Source organism: Coturnix japonica, chromosome 5 (assembly GCF_054131305.1).
Source record: "Coturnix japonica strain WE chromosome 5, WE-NBRP24, whole genome shotgun sequence".
NCBI classification, from domain to species: Eukaryota; Metazoa; Chordata; class Aves; order Galliformes; family Phasianidae; genus Coturnix; species Coturnix japonica.
In genome coordinates this window covers 46500833-46524133 of record NC_140667.1, presented here as the reverse complement: position 1 = coordinate 46524133, position 23301 = coordinate 46500833, and the positions used below count along the sequence as shown (strand labels likewise).

Below are 23301 nucleotides of genomic sequence, written 5' to 3'. Positions count from 1 at the left end.
CATAAAGCTTCCCATATAAACTTCTGTCTTACTTTCAAGTTCCCATATACTTTTCTTATGTGGTTTGCAACACAGCCATAAACATTAGCTTTTAACGTCTTTCAACACACAAAATGGAGGGAAATATTGATTTAGTACTAATATATGATTCATTAAAGGAATAATTTAGTTACCATCCCTTTCTAAGATGCAGCAGAGCCCCATCTGCTGGTAGAAGTGTTACTAGGGATTATTACACACCACAGCTCATAGTTGATTTTTTCCAACAGATCCAGTTGATAACTGTTTTGTTTGCTTTAAAACACATTCATAGACAAACACACACATATACAAAAATCCTTAATTAAAAATACTTTTAATGAAACAATATAGAAGCCTTTGAAAATGTGCATTCCTTAGTAAATACTAAAGAATTTATAGAAACTGCTTCATAGAGAAGATGGTAAAGAGCACACTGGTTAAAGTGGGAGAACACAATAAGATGACTTCCCCAATTTCAGGTGAATTTCAAATATATTCTTGTATGGTATGGAATATAAAACATAAAATGATGATTTATTTGTAATAGTTTAGGTAGGAAAAAAGAGTCCAAGATTTCTAATTTATGGTAACTAATTTCAAGCATTTCATTTTTCTCCATGGCAAAAAATAAAATAATAATAATAATAATAAAATCCTTCCCCAAAAAAGGAAATTCATAATTTGTGATGAAACATTTAAGAGGGGAATATTTAAACACAGAAGAACAAAACAGATGCATAACAGTTTGGCTAAATAAAAACCAAAAATGCAAATGGCTGCAGATCTTCTGATTTAATCAAACCTAAACCACGAATAGCAGTTTGATCTGCAAGACAGAACTCTCAGCTCTGAGAAATCTCCACTGATACTGGTGTGATATCTTCAAACAATACATATTTTGCTGCATACATTGAGGGACTGAATCAAAGTAATTTGCATAAAAAATATTCATTTGCAATTATTCATGATTAATTGAACGTGCATAGCTTTGTGGCTCTGGATTTTAGGATTCTAACTGTGTTTTGAGTCCAAATCAGATGCTCAAAGTAAATACTGCAGACATCCTGAATGTCTGTTACCATGAATATTCCCATTAAAAAAAAAAAAAGAAGAGGAACAAGCTTCTGTTGCCTGGATTTAACCTATAAATTCTAAGCAGGTGTTTCTGGAAGAAAACAGCAAAGGAAAAGGTAAAGGAAAGTATAAGATTGGGAAAGAAAAAAAAATGGTAGATCTGCATCTGCTTTCAATTGTTTGTATTATGCTTACACCAGTAAATAGACAACTCCAGACAGTGGTAGAGAGCCAAAAAATTCCCAGAAGATAAATTATTGCTGTTGTAGTCATTAGAGACTTGCAGGCTCATGACCCCAGAAAGTTAAAGAAATTGGCTTCATAACATCAAGACAATGCTTAATCTAACTGTGCCCTCTACTGGCTTGAAAGGTAAAGACACTACTGCTCACACCATCAGTCTTTGATTTCATTAAGAAACAAAAAAAGCAATAAAATTCATTTCCAGACGTTCCTCTACTGACTACCTTTCAAAATACTTAAATACATTTTAATAGGCTTCATAATAGCTTACGCTGTCACTTAAGTAATGTACTACACTCCTACAGTCTGAAGTGTTGCCAATATTAACACACTCCACACACACCAAATTCCCATGGTTCAGGGCACCTACAGCAAATCCATTCCTTTAACAACCAGCTTTACTGTTAAATACTGCTTCCAACCAAGGTTAGTAGCACCAACCCTTCTACCTACATAGAAGAAAACTGACATATTTTTTAATAATTTTACATAGCAATAACAACTTTTTTTTAAGATTGCTTTACCAAATTATGGTACATCCACAATTATGTTCACTCATCACTGAAACGAGGCTTTGGGGCAGTAAACAAATGTTAAATAAGTGGTAGGACAGTTTAAGACATAGTCAAAATGAGACATACTTAAGTCAAAGGCAGGCACAGTTTTGCACAACACAAATATACATTGCTGCTTACCAAAAAAACTATCTAAAACTAACCCAAATCAGTGCTTTTTGAATATCTTAGTATTTTCCTTTTAAGGTTGTTTATCAGGCAGCAAACAAGATTTAGATTATTGAGTACTTTAAGCAAGACTTCTTAAAAGAAAAAATACCATTATTTTTCCTACTTTGCCCCTATGAAAAAGTTGTACAAAAATGCTCGAAGTATTCAAACTTTGATAGTTTAACAGGTCATGTTGGCAAAAAGCGAAAACAAGAAAATAAAAGTGAAGCAATACTGCTTCAAAGACGTGAGATCAGCACCTACTTCACAAACCCCCATGGCAAAGTCAGGGGAAGGAGAAAGAAAACAGACAATCCCAAAAATATATCTGTATAATAAAAGTCAACCTAAATGACGCTAAATTATCTACCACAAATAAAACAGTGAAAAAGCAAAGAAAACTCAAATTTAGTGAGAATTCTGGGGAGAGCAGTGGAAGGAAATGCATTCTAACATGGAATCAGAAATCCGATCAAAAATTACAGTTAGTTCCTCTCATTTTAGAAATACACTGATACAAAAGTTGTTTTCTCTCTTTACTTGCTAAAGTTAATTTAAAGCCCCTGAATTTGAGGGAAAAAAAATTAGGGAGTGTAATAGAGCTGTGAGAGGGGAAGGTCAGGTTGGGTGTTAGGAAAAGGTTATTCATCAGAGGGTGGTGAGCACAGAACAGGCTCTGCTGGGGTCGTGGTCATGACCTGAGCTGCCATAGAAGCATTTGGACAGTGCCTTCAGACAGAGTGTCTGGACTTTGGGTGGTCCTTTGTGGAGCCAGAAGTAGAACTCCTTATAGATCCATTCCAACTCAGGAAATTCTATGATTATGAAAGGAAAAGTATGACTTACTGTACTGGCTAAGTGAACTAAGAATTGAAGTCAAAGTCATTACAGTTAGAAAGAAAATATATTAACTACTGAGTATATAAAAACGAAAGAAATTTTGAGTGAAAAGACTGCCTAGTATTGAAAAGCATCTCCTCTGAATCTGAGCACATTATAACGGCCAAACACACGAGCAAACATGTCATTACCAGAAAACTATTATTTAATACAGTATTTTTAAGCCCACTGATAAGTCCAAAAAGCACCTTGTGTTACATTACCTTTATTGTTTTATCCATAGAAGCTGAGAGAAGCATATGGCTTTGTTCTCGTACAGTACACCACTGGACTGCATTAACAGGGCCATTGTGTTCAGACATATGAAATATTAAGCTTCTTGGAACTTCTGTTAATTTATATCTGGATCCTAAATACGGCTTAATTAATTCAGATATCTTTCGCACTGCCTGTTCTCCTGGTCCATCTAGCTTCATATCACAACTGGTGCTTTGATCAGACTCCTTTTTTTCACAGGCACTGGAATTTTCTTGACGTAACCTTTTAGGTATATACGGCCTAATTCCTTTTGGGGCAGTTGGACTGTCTGTATGTGTTCTCTTCTGGGAAGCACCATTTCCAGAGTTTCTTGAAGAGCTCAATGTCTGTTCATAGTTTTTGTAGGGCACACATAATGCAGTAGGACTCGAGTACGCTCTCCTACTATAAGATGTCAAATGACTGTCATTATTCAGTGCATAATGCTCAGGGCGATCTTCACAAACAACACTCATGCCAAAATTATCAGTGTTCTCAGTAAGCTGCGTTTCATATGTAGATTTTGTACTCAAAATACCAGGTGCAAAGTGCTGAACAGGATTTGCAGAACTCGGAAGGCTTCCTTGTCTGCTAGTACTGAGATCGTCAGCTTTTTCAGTTTCTGCCTCAGGCTCTGAATCATCATAAGCAACCAGTGAGGAACTCATTACGGTTGGATACAGCAGACTCCAGAAGTCTCGGGGTGGAATCCTCCAAATGATGATCTACAATAAAGAATTGACCATTCAGAGCACAATTCATTATGGAACCTACAGTTTCAATAGCTTAAGTTCTTAAAATCCTTAACTGTTTCATTTCTGTTTATTCCTGGAATTTATTTTTCTATTATAGCACATATGTACATTCCATTATGCAACATAATGTGCCTCCAAGCACTTTGCATACATTTCTTATGCACTGCAGATATACATTTGTACAAGACAAAACTATGAAAATGAGCATGGAAAGAAAAACTTCCAACACAAGTACTGCAAATCACTTTCCCCTTGCTTGCAATAGCAGTCCCTCCCCCTCGCACACAAACAAAAGACTAATGTAACTATGCAGCATTTCAGGATATTCATTTATAGGAATATGAATACAAGTACTTAGGAGTGAGACTAACAGTATCTATTTATTTCAAATTATCCGTGTTGTTATGTGTGAAGGAATTCAATTGGCATCAAAAGCAATATGCAGCCTGCTCTGAAAGTAATGCCTTGTTAATTGGACCTTAACACCAGGTAGGTGCTGGTATAGAGGGTGAATCTTCCAACTAACATCCCATTACATTTTGTTGCTGTACAACAGACGGCAGCAGACAGACAGTGTGACACAGAGGCATTTGATATGAAAGCACGTATGAAGCAAAGGCGCATGACTGAATTCTTTCATGTGGATGAATGATGGCACCCACTGATATTCATTGATGCTTGCTGAATGTTTGCAGAGACCAAACAGTGGATGTGAGCACAGTGAGGTGGTGTGTGATGCATTTTAGCTGTGGAGACAGTGACAGTGGGTGACCTCCACCGGTGCAGATTTTTACTGTTTTACTGCAGGCTCTTGTTCATAGCTGGCAAAAACGTGTAGCTAATGGTGGTGACTACGCTGGAAAAGGCTGTTTTGTAGCTGAGAATTTGCTCTAATACGCAGTGTTATTGTGCCCTTTACATCCGTTGCTATGTTCTATGGAAATAAATAGGAAGCACTACTTTTAGAAGGACCTACATAAATGCAGTTTTTACTTATTCAGTAGACCTATAACGAAAGGAAGTTTTCTATTTATATCCTACAATAAGTTCCACAGAGCCTTTAGCTAGTGCTTATCATTAACAATTTAACCTATAACACCTTGCTTTAGGTCAGACAAGAAGCTTCTCGATTAAAACCAGAATGCTGTATGAATGACAGCATCTACACAAGCATTTGCAGAGCTGATGCCACAATGAGTGTCCTACAAACACCACTGCAGGAGTAGTACACTGGAACCTGTCATTTTTACTCACTGAGCTGTTCAAATTCAAACAAACATGTTTCCATTAACCTAAAGAGGTTTCCATTAAAGCCTAAAGAGGCTACACTCTGCTTTTTGTGGCACTTACAAGCAATATCCACAAAACATGTTCCTATTAAAGCATGTATACGTAACTATCTGATTCTCCTCAAATTATCAAGGTACTTAATTGAAACAACATGACCAACGTTTTAGCTGATAAAAGCACCGAGATCTCCCTCTAGAGGTTGTTCTGCCTTTATCTGAAGCTTATGATAGCGATAGGTCTCAATAAACAACTGAAAGGGAAATAATAATAATAAGTAATAAAACTTCATTTGCTAAAACAGGATTTCAGTTCAACAAGGTCAAAAAAAAAAAAAAAAGTTGCAAAAGAACTCATTTGAAAACAGTGAATCAGCTCCACTTGAAACCTCCCATTAAATACATAGTTACAATAAAGGACACAAGTATTTTGCAACACTTACAGTAAGCAGTTACTGTTTGTATTGCAAAGTTACAGACTCCCACCAGGATTCCTGGCTTTTAAAGAGCAAACAGTGCAAGAAGACGAGCTCTGTCTGAAAGCTATCAAAGAAGATATAGAGGCAGAGTGGATTAAGCTTTCATTTTATTTAAACACATAAATCCCCCTAACCCCCAGCCCCAGCCCCCCTCTGCCTCACCGCCCCACACCCGCCACTACCTGAGAGGCTCCGCTGCGACAGCACCACATTAAAATGGTGCCGGATGGAAACCAACACTGTCACACACCATCCCCACAACTCCAGCCGGGACGGCGCGGTGGGAGAGCGGAGCTCAGATTGTGGCTCTCTGTGTGTTCCAGAGGATCATTTTCGATGTGGGTGCTTCGTGGGGGTGCGGGGAGGACGCTGGTTGTTATTTGGGAACTGGAGGTGAGGAACGATGGTTCTGCATAGAGCGTGTTTCCCAGCCGGAATAGAGCACAGCGCTCCGGGCGCGGTGATGCAATGGCTGTGACAGCGGAGAGCTGAGCGGGTGAGCAGCGGGGCCGCGTGGAGATCACGGCCCAGGGGCGGAGGGTAACGATCCGGGATCCTGAGGGGTCCCCTCAGGGCGGCCCTGTCCTGGGAAGCAGCGTATGGGTCAGTCCTGGTGGCTGGGAGATGGGTGGGGGCCTCAAATGGGATGAAGCATTGACAGGCTGAGGTGTTGCACTGTCATCTTAGGGAATCATCTCGTACACCTTCACCTCGATTCACACTTAAATCTCAAGTTCCCATGCATGACTGTGTATGTTTGGTGGCCCTGCTAGACAGGGGGGTTGGAACTACATGATCCTTGAGGTCCCTTCCAACCCGGGTCATTCTGTGATTCTATGATCTTTTTCTCCTTCAACTATGTTTAGGGCAAGTATTTGATGTCTTTGAGCCTGACAGCTTTCCTTATGTAATATATTTGGTAACGTGCATGTTGCTGGTGTGTAGAATATCCAGTTGTTTTTCTTTAAAACACGATTGCATTTATGTATTTCAAAAGCTCATTAAGACCCATGTCCCACATCACTGAATTCCTGGCTTGAGTTTCACTAGCAAAGAAGGACAACGCTGATGTCACTGGAGATGAGATTTCAGTAGCATTCAATTTCTTTTCCATCTTTTAATCCAAACATTCCTCATCTTTCATTGACAAGATATTCTACTTCTTAGTAAAAATGCACCTTCATATTTTTATTCAGCTTATTCCCATCTTATTAAGGACTTTTTCTGTTTTATAACTCTCCAGTTTATGTGCTCAGCCTCTGCCATGAAATTTCAGCCTTTCTAAGAGGAGGCAACCCATCAGTAGGTACATTAAAGAATTAAGGTAAAGCAATTTGTTCTACGCCATAGAATAAACCTTGTTTACATTTTCCTATTGAAAATTCCTATTGAATTGACCCTATATACTTTCTTTTCCAGTTAAATATCTCATGCTCGTGAAAAGGAGACCACTACTATTCAAAGAAAAGAATGTAAGTAAATTGTAGGCCTATGTAAGTTAAGTACTTAATTAAGTACTTAATATCTATTATACTCCTCTTTAAAATAGCATGGTCAAGCTGCACATAATCAAACTTGAAGGGGTCTTAAACTAAGTTCCCTTAGTTCTAAGGGAACTAAGGCTCACACATAATACACTAGAAGTTACTTTTATTTTAGTCCATTCTGTAATGTAAGTATGCTGTCATTATTATTAGACTAAACTAGAAAGTAATGCATATATTACTCAGTCTTCAGATTGTTCATCTGAAATCTGGGAATATTACAGCTGTCTGGCAAACAGAGCCTTAATGAAACATATGTGTAGCTAATGGTAGATATGGAGGACTTGCTAAATTAAAACCAAAAGTTTTTAGGCAGGTGAAGGTTGTTTTTTTTTTTCTGTGGCAGTTCAAATATGGGATATAAATATAATCCAAGGTTGTGATTAGGCTAAATAAATACTTTCAAACTGTGCTTAACAGCTAATTCAATTATTATATTTTTTAATTCTGGGAAAAGGAGATAAATACAAGGCTTTATTGTTAGCAGCTTTTACAGCTTATACCATTAAAATATATACCATGTAAACCTAAGTCTATTCACGCTGCATGTTAAGCAGTGAGTCAGTTTACCAGGAGAGTGGTGAGGTGCTGGAACAGGCTGCCCTGAGAGGTTGTGGATGCCCCATCCCCAGAGGTGTTTGAGGCCTGGCTGAGTGGGGCCCTGGGCAGCCTGGTCTAGTATTAGATTTGGAGGTTGGTGGCCCTGCCTCAGCAGGAGGGATGGATCTCGATGATCCTTGAGGTCTCTTTCAACCCAAGCCATTCTATGATATGATTCAATAATATACTTGCGAGACTGTCTAGAATTCTAGAGGGTTTTTTTTAAATCTGAACCAACATTACTCTTCTGAAAACAAGCAAACAAACAAACAAAAAAGCCAACAGTCTTTTGAAGCTGATCAGAGGTGACAGTCCCACAGGGCATCTCCTACAACTGTTTCCTATGAAATCATTAACGGGTAAGACAGATAAATATATTTAAAAGGGCTTTTCCTCCTTCAGTAGAAAAGGGACTTTCTGAACCTGTTTCTGTACTTTCAACCAACTCTCATTGAATACCCATAATCCTTTGAAAGACATGTACTTGGCACAGAGCTCTTTCTTCGTGGACTAAAATATGGCATGGCAGTAAATGCCTGAAGTGGATCATTTTCCCCAACACACTTATTTTCAACTCAGTAGGAGTTAAATTCATTAACTTACCTTTTCCAGCATTACATTTGTCACCATGATCTAAGTAAAATAGGAATCAGTTTATGACTTAAGATAACATCACTTTCTTCAAGGGAAGAGGACATGCAACAGCTTGGGTGATTGCATCAGCAACTGCATCCAACTGTGATGCAGCACTTTGCCACCCTGGCCAATTTGCATATTTTCCATAGAAAATTTACTTTTCCCTCAGCATATTTTTGTCATTAAGATCTGCACTACAACATTTTCTGTGTTGCTATACTGTAAACCACACAGCTGTAGTTTTCCAGACTCTTTGTTGCTGTTAATTTAATAACAAACAAAAAAAGTGCTAAGAAACTTTCACAGTATCTTATTACTAATATGAGCAATATTATTTGTGTTAGCCAGGAAGAGAAGCCTATTAACAGAAGCAAGGACACTGTGCTAGGAAGTTTCTGCGATCAAGGTGTATATTGAACAAAAGGAAGACTTCTGGATTGTTATTCTTAGACTTCAACTATCTCCCAGTGTTGTTTGTCTTATGCACTGCTGCAAAACAAATAATTCATTCCACTTCAGATTATTGCTTACCTATGGATTGATTCTTCCACAGAAAGCAGCATTTCTCAATGATTACCTGTATGTTTCTTTAACCTTTGGAGGAGAGCAGACCTTTCTCTCATATACCTTTCTGTGAGCTGAAATACTACATTGCATACATTAAGACAAAATTCCATTTAACAGTAGAAAAATCTCTTGAAAAATCAGCTTTTGTCAGACAAAATTCGACAAGGTACCAAATAATACAAATACATTAAGCAGTCATAAATCTCTTCCAACTGATCAGAGATGCTCTGAATCCTAAATATATTTAATTAACTTGTCACCACTTTGCAAAGGTATTCTTGTGTGAGAAGAGATACTTAGAGAAACAACATTGGAATGATCTGTGCATTTATTGCAGCTGAATGTCAGTCCTTTTCTTCATTAAACTGAATTAAATGTTCTAAGCTTGTTTGCTCTTCAAAGCTCACTGTGTTGAAGTCTTTATCGATCTGTTATCAATAGCATTACATATGTGGTCAGTGGAATTCTCTTCTGTTTCCCTAGTCCTCAAGGTAAACCTGGAAGAATAATACATTGTTTTTTACTCTACAGTTCTTCTGGTTTTGCTGCTGCTGTTTTCAATAACCAAGCTGAAAAACTGGAAGTCGTTGGATTTGACTGAATTGTGAAGAAAAAGATCATTTACAGTCCAGCAAAATGGCTGATAGCCCGAACTGTGATTTGAAATCCCTGAGTCCACTTCAGCTGTTTGAGAAAGTAACTGAACAAGGAGAGAAAGTCAGAGCACTGAAAGCAGGAAAGGCACCAAAGGTATTTTCCATTCCGTGTGCAGAACCAGTCATTTTTCAGGTCTTTAAGAGTACTGAAGAATATGATTGTTCTGAGATTTATGTTGCATTAAGAAAAAATTGTTTCAAAATACTTATGTCCACTACGTGGTCATACCTTAAACAAAATAGTTATTAATAAGAGCAAAGCCGTTATTCCTGAAGTAAAAACAGAGTGCTGTAGGCTTAGAAGTCTGCTTCCACCAGTTGCTGTGATCCAAGATACTTGATATAAACTTCACTTGAAAACCATTTTCATTCTGCCCTGGTATTAGGGTCTCTCTGTTTAAAATAATAATTATCTTTCTCCATACATTATTGTACAGATTAGCAAATATGTCTTACTGTAACTGTTCCTGCTTAATCTTCCTTAAGTGATTCAGTATTTTGCCATTAATTTCCAGTTCCCTGTGCTGTTATCACTACGTTGGCAGAGTCCTGTTTTAATATGTTCTCTCTCTGTGCATTGTGCATGGGAGTAAGCCTTGAATACTAAGTGTTGTATAAAACCTTAATGTATTTATCGCTTACATAATAAACTACATTAGCTTTGTATTAAGAAGGTCATAACAGTGGAATTTATAAAGACCTTCATCTTCTTGTTTGTGTTCAAGTTTGTAAACTAATCATTAACAAATGAGTTATTTTAAGTCAAGCCACTAAAAGAACATTGTAAAGTAAATTAAGTAACTGTTGTATCTGTGTATTTCCCTGTCTGCTTAAAATGTTAGTCTTGTTAAAACTAGAAAAACAGACAAGTTTTTATTCCCCCTCTCATGCACAAATGGAATTTTGGGACAGATACTTTAAATACCTTGCCAATGATAACAAGTTGAATTCTTCTGGTTAGAAAGCAGTCACTCTCTATTTGCTTTAATTTTACCTTCAGGAGAGATGCTACAAACATAAATAAAGGCCTAGAGCTCATGAATAATGCACTTCAAGTCAAAACATGGATATAGATTTTGGAGGACTGAGACATTCATACAGTTGTCTATCTCGGTTATGCCAAATCAAACAGCTGGTTTTTTTCTTCATTCAGGATGAAATAGACGCAGCAGTGAGAATGTTGTTGTCCTTAAAACTGTCGTATAAAACAACAACAGGACAAGATTATCAGGCAGGCTTACCTCCAAAAGACCATACATTAATAAACAATGGAACAGCTAACGAAGAGGATGAAGATCTAGTGGACCCCTGGAACGTACAGACATCAAATGCTAAAGGCGTGGATTATGACAAGCTCATAGGTACAACTTTCTGCTATTGCTAATAGATTTATGTGAAATGATTGTAAGAATCACAAAAAATAGCAAAAGAACACAAATCCTGATCAGCAGAATTAAGTAACATTTAATTTATGTCTGATGTTAACATTCACATCTAAAGAATTAACTATAGGAATTGAGAACATCCAAGGTAAGGATTTCCCATTGAGGACTTAATATACTTCAGCTAGAAAAAAATTATATTCAGTTTGTTTTTAGCATAAGAACTATTACTAGAAGTTACATTTGTGCAGATATTGTGACTGGGTATGTTTATCATCAGTATTTGTGATACTGAACAGCTAGAGCATAGAGCACTCTAGCCAAGTCATAGGATTCTTCTCTATCTGTCTTAACTTCTGCATTAGGGAGGGCAGGGATGATCCAAAGCTAGTGCAGAAGTCTCCGAGGATAACAATATCAGACATGCTATCAAACAGCCAAGTGGTGGCTGGGGCAGAAAAGATACAGGTTGTGCATAAAAAAAAACATAAATTGAAATGGTAATTGTATTATATAAGGCAAAGGATATAACTACCACTGATCAGTTTTCGGATCACCAAAGAAAGGTATTGGTTACTATTCAGTACTAAAAAAAAGACTAGCTTACCTTTTTCCAAGGATAAGGGTCTGCTGGGAAATTTCCAAAAGAGAACATCTCCAAGTAAAGGTATATCCCCTTGGGTTGCCAGCCCTTAAATGAAGTTGAGGAGGGGCGGACCCAGGGTCTCCTCCTTCCAGTCTCACAGGTGAATTGTTTGCACCTGTGCACCCAGGGCTGGCCGTGCTCCTTCACCAGGTGCCCAACCTGTGACTAACAGTTCCCATACAGTAATGGAAAATATTTTAGAAATGTTACAAAACTTGTAAAGCTCTGTAATTTAAAAAATGTGGTTTTAGTTCATTTCCTTATTTGTTTTATAGTTTATTCTTAAGCTTGAGTCCATAACATTGAAATAGTCCGTAACATTGAAATTCACCCTCTTTTGCCCTCTTTTCTTGCCTTTTTTTTCTAACTCTTGTATTCTACTTTTCCCATTCTTCTGCTTCTGTTGGCACAATCTCAGTATCTTTCAAAGTGGCTAGCATGACTTCACTGCAAATTAATTATCTATAGAAATGCTATTACTTAACCTGACAGCAGCTTCCTTTTCCAGTAACTGTTTGTGTATGTGTGCATGTAGGTATGTGTGTCCTTTTGACCTTCTCTACAGTGAAGAGTTAGGATAGTTCTTCCCTATTTGCATTGCTAATAGATTGGAGAACTTGATGGATGAGTCATTTAACTTAGTTTCCAAGTTATGTATTGAAAACTTTTCAGAGAAGAAAGGTGACCACTCCGGGAAATGAAACAGTTGCTATTTGCTATTAATAAACTTATTCTTCATCCTTTTGAAAATAATAATTAGAATATTGCCCAAGAGCTTAGCTTAACAGCTCTTAAAATAAAGGAAATATTCTTGTCACGTAAATTCTATTCATATACTATTTATATGCTAGTGGTACTCTATAAAGCTGTCAGCATGTTTGGTTTTCTGCAAACACAGAAGAAATTAACATGCTAAAAGCATGGTGTGATTGTGAAGAGTGTTATTCTCAAATATTCTTCCTGGATGTGCACCTAAAGGTGCGTGTTTATGCACCAGAACAGATATTCTGGGAAGAAAGATTCTGTTAGCCAGAGTGTTCACTGTCTGCTTGTCTTGTCCAGACCTCGTAAGCTGTGGGACTTATCAGGTGGGAGATGGTATAAATAGCCATACTGAAGTTGAGATAAACAACATTCATTGTTCTTGCCGCTTCTACTAGGCTAATCATATCATCATGGAAGGCTATTAAGTTGGAATGACATTCCCATTCATAAATCCATACTGACTTCTCCCAGTCGCCTTCATGTCTTTAATAACATTTGAATGATTGTTTGTTTTATCATGTGCTCAGAGTTTGAGGTGTGGCTGACTGGCCTCTAATACCACAGTTATTTCTTTTCCTTCTTCAAAGTGGGAGTGGTATTTGCATTCCACAGGCACCTCTCCCCATTTCCATGGCTGTTCAGAGATTACCAAGACTAGCTTGGTCAGAAAAGTTACTGTAATAACAAATAGTAGATTATTAGTTTTCTGCATGCATATAGATCCTCTGGGTCCACCCTATCTAGTCCAACCCCACTGCTCAAAAATGGACATCCAGAACTGGGTGCCCAGGATCACATCCATGTGGCTTTTGAAGATCTCCAAGGAGGAAGACTCCATAACATCTCTTTCTATAAGGGTAGCCTCCTGAGTGTTCTGCTGAGTCAAAAATTCTCACGTTCACATGGTCTCTAATTAGTATTCACCCAAATTATGATTATTTTGGCATTTTTAATGCTTTTTATTTGCTAGAAATAAATTAATTCAGTAATTAAGAACTGCTTAGGACAAGCAGATGTGATGATGCTCAGAAAACATGCATTGAAGTGGTATGGTACTGCTCTAGTAGGAAGCTGCAGTCTGTGGAAAGACGTTTTAGTTAATTACTGTATCCCAACAGGAAGGTTTTATATTTAATAGATGGATATAGGTATTACATACCTATAAAATGTACTTTTACATTACTCCCTTGAATAATTTGTCAATTACAATAATACTACAAGTTATTCTGATGCTCAGTAGAGTAGGATAGTAGCAAAGGTTAGGTTCTTCTCTAGTTTTCTCTGAGCAGGTCAAAATCATGAAGAATAAATGTGCTCATTAAGGTCCAAGAATTGGGATTGAGGCATAGGAAGCTTTACGGAAGAAATAAGATATTTCCCCAGTTTAATCTGCAATAGGGGAAAAATGCTGCTATTTCAGTCTGATAAAACCTTTCTTAAGTGAAATTACTTCTCTGAAAATGTTTTATTTTAAACAGTTGATTTCCTAAACCACCTAGCAATAAGTCTTACTTGACTGCAATGAAGAGAACTATGCATTACCTTTTCAAGCCTCTTGAGGGGAGCAGTGTCCATAATCTTATTGATACAAATGGGGAATAAAGCTTGGAGAAGAGCATTTGGGATTGGAAGTGGAAAGTGTGACTGGAGGGCTGAAAATTTAAACATCCAGAAAGGAACATTAAGTTGCATGCAGCCATTATATCCTCTGATATACAGAGGCCCCTTTGATCTACTTATGTTTCTCTGAATAACAATAGTTCTGCTGTAAAAAAAACTGCTGCTATATTCAATCATGGGTGGAGCAAAATGGGGATGTAACGATTAGACTGGGCCTACTAGCATAGAGTTAATGTCAGGGACTGCTGTTGGGACTCTGGAGGAAAATAAGGAAGATATAGCGATTTTGCATTTTACCTGAGATGTTAAGATGTTCTTTCTGGTTTAGGCTGCATAGATTAATAAAAGATCTGTTTTACCCATACTAATGTTTTATGTCTTTTTTTCTTTTTTTTTTAATGTTTTTCTGTTAGTTCGGTTTGGCAGCAGTAAAATCGATACAGATCTGATCAATCGAATAGAAAGAGCTACTGGGCAAAAACCTCACCGGTTTCTACGGAGAGGAATCTTTTTTTCTCACAGGTGAGACTTATTCATTAACATTCAAAAATGTCAAATTGTTAAGACTTTTTCTAAGCATTACTGGGAGAAACCTGTGACCAGCAAAAGACTGCGTTGATTTACACCAGGTAAAGCAACTGTAATTTGCAATTAGCAACTACTCCAGGTCTACTCTGTCAACACTTGAAACACTTTGTTCTTTTTGGGTACTTGCATCAATTGCTTTTATGCCTTCACTAACCCCAGATAGAAAGAGAAATGTGCAGGAAATCTTTGCTTTGTATGGGTTCCCAGGATGTTAATGGCTGGATGGAGAAATTGGCCTAGCAAAGAATACCAGGGCTCATATGCTGCAAAACTGCTTATTTGAGCAAGGGTCTGCATGGCCTGTGGATCTGTACATCTGTACTATCACATAAAAAACACCAGCCTGCAAGTCCTTTATGGTTTATTTGTTAACATACATGGACTTTCAGCCTAAAGCAGCAATAGCACTTTTCTAATAAGTTCAGTCATGTTTTTTCTATTTCTCTTTTTCAGAGACATGGACCAAATCCTTCATGCTTATGAAAATAAGAAGCCCTTTTACCTTTATACTGGCAGAGGACCATCCTCTCAGGCAATGCATGTTGGTCATCTTATTCCATTTTTATTCACAAAGTAAGCCATTTCTACCACTAGTGTTATTCAAAAACATTTTTTTCCTAAGGAAATGTTGACTGCTGTTCATGGAACTACCAAAATGATACATTACAATTAGTTCTGTTTGTCTGAGATAAATATTGATGAACTTAAGCAATATGATCATTAAAATAACCTAGTCCCTCCATCACTATGAAGCCTTCCTTGCACCTGTACCTCCATAGCAGTTCATAAAACTTTTGCTTCTCTTAAGCCAAGTTTGTTATGAAACTCAACATGGTTGTATTAGGTGGTGCCTGCAGTAAAAGCAGGACACAAAGATACTGGACTCTGAGCCAAAAAATCTCTAAATTCTACTCCCATTGCAAATCATAACATACGTACAGGAAACAGTAACACTTTTTTCCTGGTAAGTTGTCATTATAATCTATATAAAATGTTTATCAACTTAAGTGACTGCATATGGTGCAATCCTTTGCATATCATTTTGCTTAAAATGTATAAAAACACAGCTGTCTAGCAAAAATGTCTTTATTTCTACTTAGTCTAAAATAAAATCTCCCTGCTTTTATTAGGTGGCTGCAAGAAGCATTTGATGTTCCTTTAGTTATACAGTTGACTGATGATGAGAAATACCTTTGGAAGGATATGACAACTGAGAAAGCATATGAATATGCTAAGGAAAATGCAAGAGATATTATTGCGTGTGGTTTTGATGTCAATAAAACCTTTATCTTTTCTGATTTAGACTACTTGGGGTAAGTTGAAATTTACTTTAATACGTTTCTGATTTCAGTGCTTTACATTTTCTCTCCAACTTGAATAGTCAGCAGCATTTTTTTAATAAGCATGTGTAGGCTTAAGAGCTTCAATAAGAGTTTTATGATACTTAAAGTAGAATTGTTGATTTTTATGCTATTCAGTATCTTATGCACATTCTCTTGTCATTCTCTTGTATAATCTATGAACAAATTCTTGCATAAAGAATGCTTGAATTTAAATTACAAGAAATATATTAAAGGCAAAAATACTAAAACCACTGAGAAACCTCCAGACTGATTTAGGATGGCACCAAAGTCTTTGAGATGTTTTTAAAGTTCAACCGCATTGACTAAAATCATTTCACAAATGGTACAAACAATTAGTTAAATACTATATGAAGAAAATAGCGTTTCAACTGAATAAAGTTTAAATATTATCTAAGAAGCTTCTACTGGAGCTGTCTTCTCAAAAGGAAGAAAATATTTGGCAAAGTTCAGAACTTTGGGCTTTGTTCTTCCATAAAGAGATGATAAGCTTCTGGAAATACCTGGATTGGAGGATGCTCGTTTTAGAGAAGTACTATATCCCCTAGACTGTGTGTCCTATAAGACCTGCCTTAAAGTTAGGTTAACACAGATATACCTCGTGACTGAGTAAGGGCAAGTTAGACCTGCCAATCCTATTGCTTCAATTTTCCAGTAGTTGTAAGAAAACAGAGAAGATGCTGAGCTGTATTTCATTTGGAAAAGCTGCTGATGTATGTGGTGATAATGGAAGACAGGGAATGTAGCTTTGAGCTACTATTGCTTTAGTGAACCACTGAGATACCAAGCAACAAGGGAAACGTGACCCGTTCAGGTTGTCTGAGTTCACAGAAAGGCATAAAGATAATTAAACTTCAGACTCCATGAGGCACAGTTTCCAAATGGAAATATTTCTACTTTTAGATAATTAGAACTCATTTTAAAAAATATTGTTTTAATTAAATATTTGGGGGAAAAAAACAGTAAAATTTTCCAGGCAAGAAAAAATTGTTTTTAGTGTCCTCTAATAATCCTCTAATTATCATCTCAGTGAACCACAAAAAGACCAAACTGATGCTTTCAGAGATTGAATCCTGCAGGCTTTGTAACAACAGCTTTTACAATGAAAGCTTCTGTCCTACTCCTGGCTTCCCATGTTATTTTTCCACTTTCTTTCTCACAGGTCAAGTACAGGATTCTACAAGAACATCCTCAAAGTTCAGAAGCATGTTACATTTAACCAAGTGAAAGGAATCTTTGGCTTTAACGACAGTGATTGCATTGGTAGGAAATAAATGAGTTTACTGGAAATGAACCTTGCTTTCACTTTCTACAGCTCTATTTAAGTAGTTATTCAGGGACTGGTATGTGCCACTCAGGAAACAAATGGGAACAGAAAGATCCGTGTTTCCAGGCTGATTCTAGAAGAATGTTATTTTGGTTTCTTCAGTATAGAAAACACTTTACAACAACATTTCTAGGTTGTAGCATTACTAACAACAAAATATAAAACAGAAAAGTTGAAATGACCAGGATAGTGAACCATTCCTGCAGTTGCATGCAGCAACAGGACAAGGGGCAGTGGATGAAAATGTCTTTGCAAACTTCTCTATTATATCCAAACTTCTTGTTTTCTAGGGAAGATCAGCTTTCCTGCTATTCAGGCTGCTCCATCCTTCAGTTCATCATTTCCACAGATTTTCAATGGCAAAGAGAACATTCAGTGTCTTATCCCATGTGCTATTGATCAAGTAAGAAAATTATATTTCTTAACTTGTTTTTCCTGGATTTGTTTATGTAATTAACTGTTCAAGCATCATGCTGGCATATCAAAATGTATGTGAAACGTTCCTGCAAGCACCTTTTTCAGGTTGGAGCTGGAGGAGATGAAAGGGTGTTCTGCTGTGTCCTGACAAAGATGAAGGCTTAGCTTCAAAATCATGCATTCATGTGTTACTTATTCTTTCCAGTCTTGAATCTGTCTCGACCACAACCCATTTCAAAGTCAGCTGGTGTCAATGAAAGCAAAGACAGTAAAATAATTACGCAGAAGTTTACTGACATGGGGGTAGAAAGAAACTTCTAGCCATCTCCATGGTAACTAGGGCAAGAGAGAGTGAGCCATAACTTGAATCGCAGGAGATTTATGTTGTACCTTGGGGGAAAATCTTCCATCAGAAATGATAAAGAGGCATTGGAATCATTTGTGAGAAAGGCTGCAGAACCTCAGCTACAAGTGACTGTGCAGAGTTACAAATGATAGTGGTAGCATCTCTACTGTAATTAAGTATTGTTTCTAGGAAACAGATTCTGCGCCATCTGAATCTTTAGCTCTTTTAGTCACAGGGACAGCCACTGGAGGATTATTTAATTACATTCATCAACCACAGTATTATGGAGTAATATTTTTGCATTTGGTTCAAGTCACAGCACAGCAATAGCACAGCACTACCAGCTTGATCACTGATATAGTTAGATGTATCCATCTCTAAATCCTTGTTAACCAAGAGAATCAGAGTGTACAGTATAACTACAGAAATGAAAAAAACAGGATTTTGTTCTTCTGGATGAACTGTATCAGCTATGGAACTTCAAGGTCTTTCTTTTCTTGAGGCCACCCATTAAGGCATGAACTGGCCAACACTAATCAGTCCTTAAACCACATGTTTTAACTTTATTCTGAGCTTTTATTGATGATTGTTCTAGGATCCTTATTTTAGAATGACACGAGATGTAGCACCAAGGATTGGCTATCCTAAACCTGCCTTACTGCACTCAGTCTTCTTCCCAGCCCTGCAAGGAGCACAAACAAAAATGAGTGCTAGTGATGTCAACTCCTCTGTCTTCCTCACTGATACACCCAAACAAATCAAGACAAAGGTAAGCTCTTCAAACCTTAAGCACACAAAGCTTTACAACAAAGTTTAGTAGAAATTGTAAAATCATTGTGTTGTTTCAGATTAACAAGCATGCCTTCTCAGGAGGCAGAGATACTATTGAAGAGCACAGGAAGTACGGAGGTAACTGTGACGTTGATGTGTCTTTTATGTACCTGACTTTCTTCCTTGAAGATGATGACAAACTTGAACAACTGAAACAAGTAAGTAGCCAAACTGAAGATAGTATCCTTTATTCCTTCCCTTGAGGACAAACCTTTAACTAACTTCACAGGTCATCCTGTCTAAGTCTAAGGCAGGGCCACCAAACATACACCTTTACTAGATCAGGTTGCCCAGGGCCCCATCCAACCTGGCCTTGAACACCTCCAAGGACGGGGCATCCACAACCTCCCTGGGCAGCCTGTTCCAGGGCCTAACCACTCTCCTAGTAAAGAACTTGCCCCTAACATCCAACCTAAATCTACACTCTTTCAACTTAAATCCATTTCCCCTTGTCCTGTTATTATCAGCCCATACTATTATCAGTCTTCTTAGGCTGTTTTTAACTGTATGATAAACCCCACCTGTTCTTTGTGTGCAAAGTACCTAAATACAGCTTCAAAAGCTTGCTGATTTTCTTTTCCTCATTATCACAAGAAAGGACAAATGTGTTTTGTATAGGTTACATTTATACATGGCTGGCAGACCTCTGTCCACTGGGGGTTGTAGCAAGACCTTCAGTTTTAGTAGTAATATGTACCCATGTCGTATTGGTTTATCAGCTTTATCCTGTAGGAGCAGCTGCAAAAAAGCAATAGCTACAGATTCTTTTCTAACCTTTTACTTCTTCCCACACAAGGATGAAGTTGGATAGGTATTAGTAATCCTTTTGCAGCCTCTTGCAAATTGCTTCCTTATGGAAATCTGGAGTATATTTGACATACTTAGCAATTTTCTATAATGCTTCAGCTATTGAAATATTGTGTATGCACTTCTTGCTTCCAAGAGCACAAAGACTAGACTGCAGCCAGTAGCTTATCACAGAATCATTAAGATTGGAAAAGACCTCTAAGATCATCAAGTGCAACTTGTACACACATCACCATTACTGCATTGCTGCCTCAGAATCAGATTAGAAAGCATGAAGTCACTGCTACAGCAGCATTAGCGGAGCTGTTTTAGTTATGGTACCATACCTTTCAGTACTGCTTCCTCAAAGCAACAACATCTTTAAACAATTAAAAATAAGAACTGAAATTAAAACAGTTTGTACTTCTTAAACTATTTTCCTTGAATTGCTTTTACAAATGGCCTGGTGAGAATGGGAAGTAAGAGTATCATGTTTATTGCCATTTCAAATCATAGTTGAACTGCCTCAGCCATGCTAAACTCAGCTGCTTAGTGAAAATGCTTTCAGGAACAGAGCAACTGCATGGATTACCAACTCTTTATGTGACAGTAGGCATTAAACAGAGATTGAGGGTGTGCCATGAAAAGCTTACTCCAATCACATCTCATACTTTACCCAAACTAGATGAGAGAACGGTATGAAAACCTGAGCTTCTTATTGCAAAAAGCAGACTGTTCATTTGAAATGAGGAGTTGAGAAAAATAAGCAGTTTCCTGCAAATAATTACATCACTTCCCAATCCAGTTTTGTTTATTATATCTAACTAGTCATACATGAAATTTGCTGCCTCAGTCTCTTAAAAGTCAATAAGAAATTCGTACTAGGTGCGTTTTCAGTGATAACACATGATCTTCTAAGGCACGTGCTCATTTTTAAGACATCCAGATCTTCATTTACCCTGGCCAAGCATTTTAAGAAATACTTATCACCAGGTCTTGTTCTGTTTAGCATCATATTTAGCAAGTAACACTTTCTTGACAGGCATACACAAGTGGGGAATTGCTCACAGGGGAGCTGAAGAAGGTGCTTATAGAAACATTGCAGCCCTTGATAGCAGCTCATCAAGAGAGACGGAAGCAGGTCACAGATGAAGTAGTGAAGCAGTTCATGACTCCACGGAAGCTCGCTTTTGAATTTTGAAGAAATGCTTATGTAACTCATCACTCAATTAATCAAAATTGAGTAGTTGTTTTCTGCTGTATATTATCACTCCCTAGTTATGAAGAGCCTGCCCTCAGTGCTTTATAAATAATGCTCTTAATGAGCCACGTATAAAGAGCATCAGAGTACTGGATCAAGTTTAAAACAGAGTTTAAAATAGGACTTGTATCTATTTAAAATCAAATAATGTTAATTAAGGCATCAAATCTATTCAAGATATAATTACCTAATCTAACAGAGAAGCATGTCTGTCAGCCCAAGACTGTATTTTATTGTATTTCATGTTGAAAATATAAATAAAATTGCCATTTTGATTATGAAGTCTGACCTGTAACTTGTTCTAGAAAGACTGGTTAGTAGTCATATCTCTGCCTAATAACTGGTAGGCTCCATTGTGTTTCACATCACTTGGTTTACGAGCCAGTGTGTCCTCTGGGAGTACTGAGAACACACTGCACACACAAAGTGAGTGCTACATAGCAAATCACAAGGTGTCTTGGGCCTGGGATCAATGCAGAAGGAACCTATGAGATATATGAGTTGTATGCAAGAAAAAGAAAACCAGCCTTGTTTTTTTACTGCCTTCCTTTTGGACCTGTCAAAGTTTGCAGAAAGTTCACTCTACTTCTGTTTTGGCATCTGTTCAGCTGGTCTCAGTATTGTTAAGTTACAAAGTTCCTTCATGTTCTCAGGTGGAAGATATTAAACAAATGCAAATGTTAGTTTCTGGTTCAGAAAAAACACTAAACGTTGGATGATACAGTGAATAAAAAGCTTCTCCTGGACACAGGCAGACCCGTAGTGTTTGTCCTGTTTTCCTGCACTGGGTAGATTAAAGTAGGGGGTACTTGTATTTTAAGATACATTTTCTCACCAAAATACACGTTGTTAAAAAACTTCAGTGATATTTCATTTTTCCTTACTTAAAAAGAACGCTGATGTCTTTGCTGGGATTGATGGGATAAAAATCATAATTCACTAATTTGATTTAGTATGTCTAATTCTGATCGCGCAGTTAGAGCTGTCTTCTTTTTATACAGAAAAGGCAGTTGCTAGCCCAGACACGGCCTTATCTAAGTCAAATAAAAACACCTTTGATAACACTGGTGGGTACTGATATGCAGTATTTGCAAATCATTTAAAACATAAGGAAGGCAATGAGACGGGGTGTGAAATATTTAAACTTTAACAGGTTTCCTTGTGTAGGTCAAAAAAAAAAAGCTACCAACCACCTGTTTTCTGTGAATCTGTGAAGTCAGCTGATGGCACTTGAGTTGAGAAGTTGCAAGGGTGAAAGTTCTTACTGGCTTCAAAAGACCTTGATCAACCTGGTAGTTCCTTTGATCTATGTGCCCTGCCTGGAGCTTCTCCCTTCCCACCTGCAGTAGTTCTGCAACATCACATAAACATCCTTTCTAGCAGTGACTCACATTTCTGAGATGCAAATGCTTGTGTGCCAAGCTGTGTATGAAGTAACGCTGTTATCATTATATTTCTGCAAAGGACTGAAGAAAGAGCAAAGCAAGCTTAGTCTTAGAATCATCATAGAATGGCTTAGGTTGGAAGGGACCTTAAAGATCATCCAATTCCAACCCCCTACCAGAGGCTGTTTGCCAACCACAAGCTGTCCCATAACCAATCCAACACTGCACCAAATGCCTCCTGAGACACTACCCACTTCTCCACGCAGGCTGTGCCAGCACCACGCTCCCTCTGAATGAAGAATTTCCATCCAATATCTAACTTAATTCTTCCCATTCCCCCTCGTTCTACATCTGCACCTGCCCACAAAAAAAGCCAGTCTTCCTCCTGCTTATAAGCTCCTGTTTTGCACCTTTCAACTGTGTGCTGAAAAGCACCGTTTAGCTTTTGTCCTATTTTTACAGTTTATGTAACCTGGTACCACTAATCTAATGTCATCGACTTTAATGTATGAAAGTAAACATTTACCAGCCACTACCTCTCCATAACCCATGGACATTGTATCTTAACACTGACAAGTGTTTAACAATCAGTAGAAACACCTTTCTTTTTTTAAGCAGTGGAGCAGTTCATAGGAAAGACAAACTAACCTGTATTTACAATAGACTTCAATGATGACCTTCCTGTTCTTGTCATCTGCTCTTCTCCATCTTTAAACTACACACAAAACATAAGACTTAATGACCCTTAAAGGGCTTCTTGCAAACTTGTAATGCAACTTTCTTCTTGAAAATGTTATATGCAGATCTGTCTTTCAAGATATATTTCACTAACTAAAAATGTGGTTATTTGGGGAGGGGAAATG

The 23301-nt window shown here is 37.5% G+C and overlaps 2 protein-coding genes across 6 annotated transcripts in view; one reads left to right on the top strand and one right to left on the bottom strand.

Moving 5' to 3' along the window:
• The window catches only part of WDR25 (WD repeat domain 25), a 55086-nt gene extending 49038 nt beyond the window's left edge, over positions 1-6048 (bottom strand). Inside the window, exons 1-2 of one of the 2 annotated variants that reach the window (XM_015865602.3) lie at positions 5903-6048; positions 3167-3925 (exon numbers count right to left, since the gene is read on the bottom strand). In XM_015865602.3, the coding sequence (XP_015721088.2) occupies positions 3167-3925; positions 5903-5932 (789 nt within the window). In that variant the 5' untranslated portion in view covers positions 5933-6048. Of the gene's footprint in view, positions 1-3166; positions 3926-5684; positions 5798-5902 lie in introns of those variants that run through there. The other variant, XM_085550571.1, reaches the window with a different exon arrangement.
• Positions 6049-6163: 115 nt separating this feature from the next.
• WARS1 (tryptophanyl-tRNA synthetase 1) lies at positions 6164-21335 on the top strand. 4 transcript variants are annotated; one of them, XM_015865604.3, is made up of 13 exons: positions 6164-6216; positions 6964-7044; positions 7140-7192; positions 9599-9817; positions 10877-11084; positions 14550-14658; positions 15178-15297; positions 15855-16037; positions 17248-17348; positions 17703-17815; positions 18771-18944; positions 19024-19164; positions 20835-21335. In XM_015865604.3, exons 4-13 carry the CDS (start codon positions 9704-9706, stop codon positions 20991-20993), a joined length of 1422 nt encoding a protein of 473 aa, XP_015721090.2. In that variant the 5' UTR covers positions 6164-6216; positions 6964-7044; positions 7140-7192; positions 9599-9703; the 3' UTR covers positions 20994-21335. The 4 variants fall into 4 exon arrangements, with proteins under 4 accessions (XP_015721090.2, XP_015721093.2, XP_015721091.2 ...); XM_015865607.3 differs by having other exon boundaries at positions 6164-6323; XM_015865605.3 differs by lacking the exon at positions 6964-7044.
• Positions 21336-23301: the final 1966 nt, after the last annotated feature.

Bases quoted from the DNA above. Each gene is read 5' to 3' on its own strand.
- WARS1 (XM_015865605.3), top strand. From the start codon at position 9,704: ATGGCTGATAGCCCGAACTGTGATTTGAAATCCCTGAGTCCACTTCAG. The intron at 15,298-15,854 runs GTAAGCCATTTC...TGCTTTTATTAG, and splicing joins ATTCCATTTTTATTCACAAA to GTGGCTGCAAGAAGCATTTG. The intron at 17,349-17,702 runs GTAGGAAATAAA...CTTGTTTTCTAG, and splicing joins TAACGACAGTGATTGCATTG to GGAAGATCAGCTTTCCTGCT.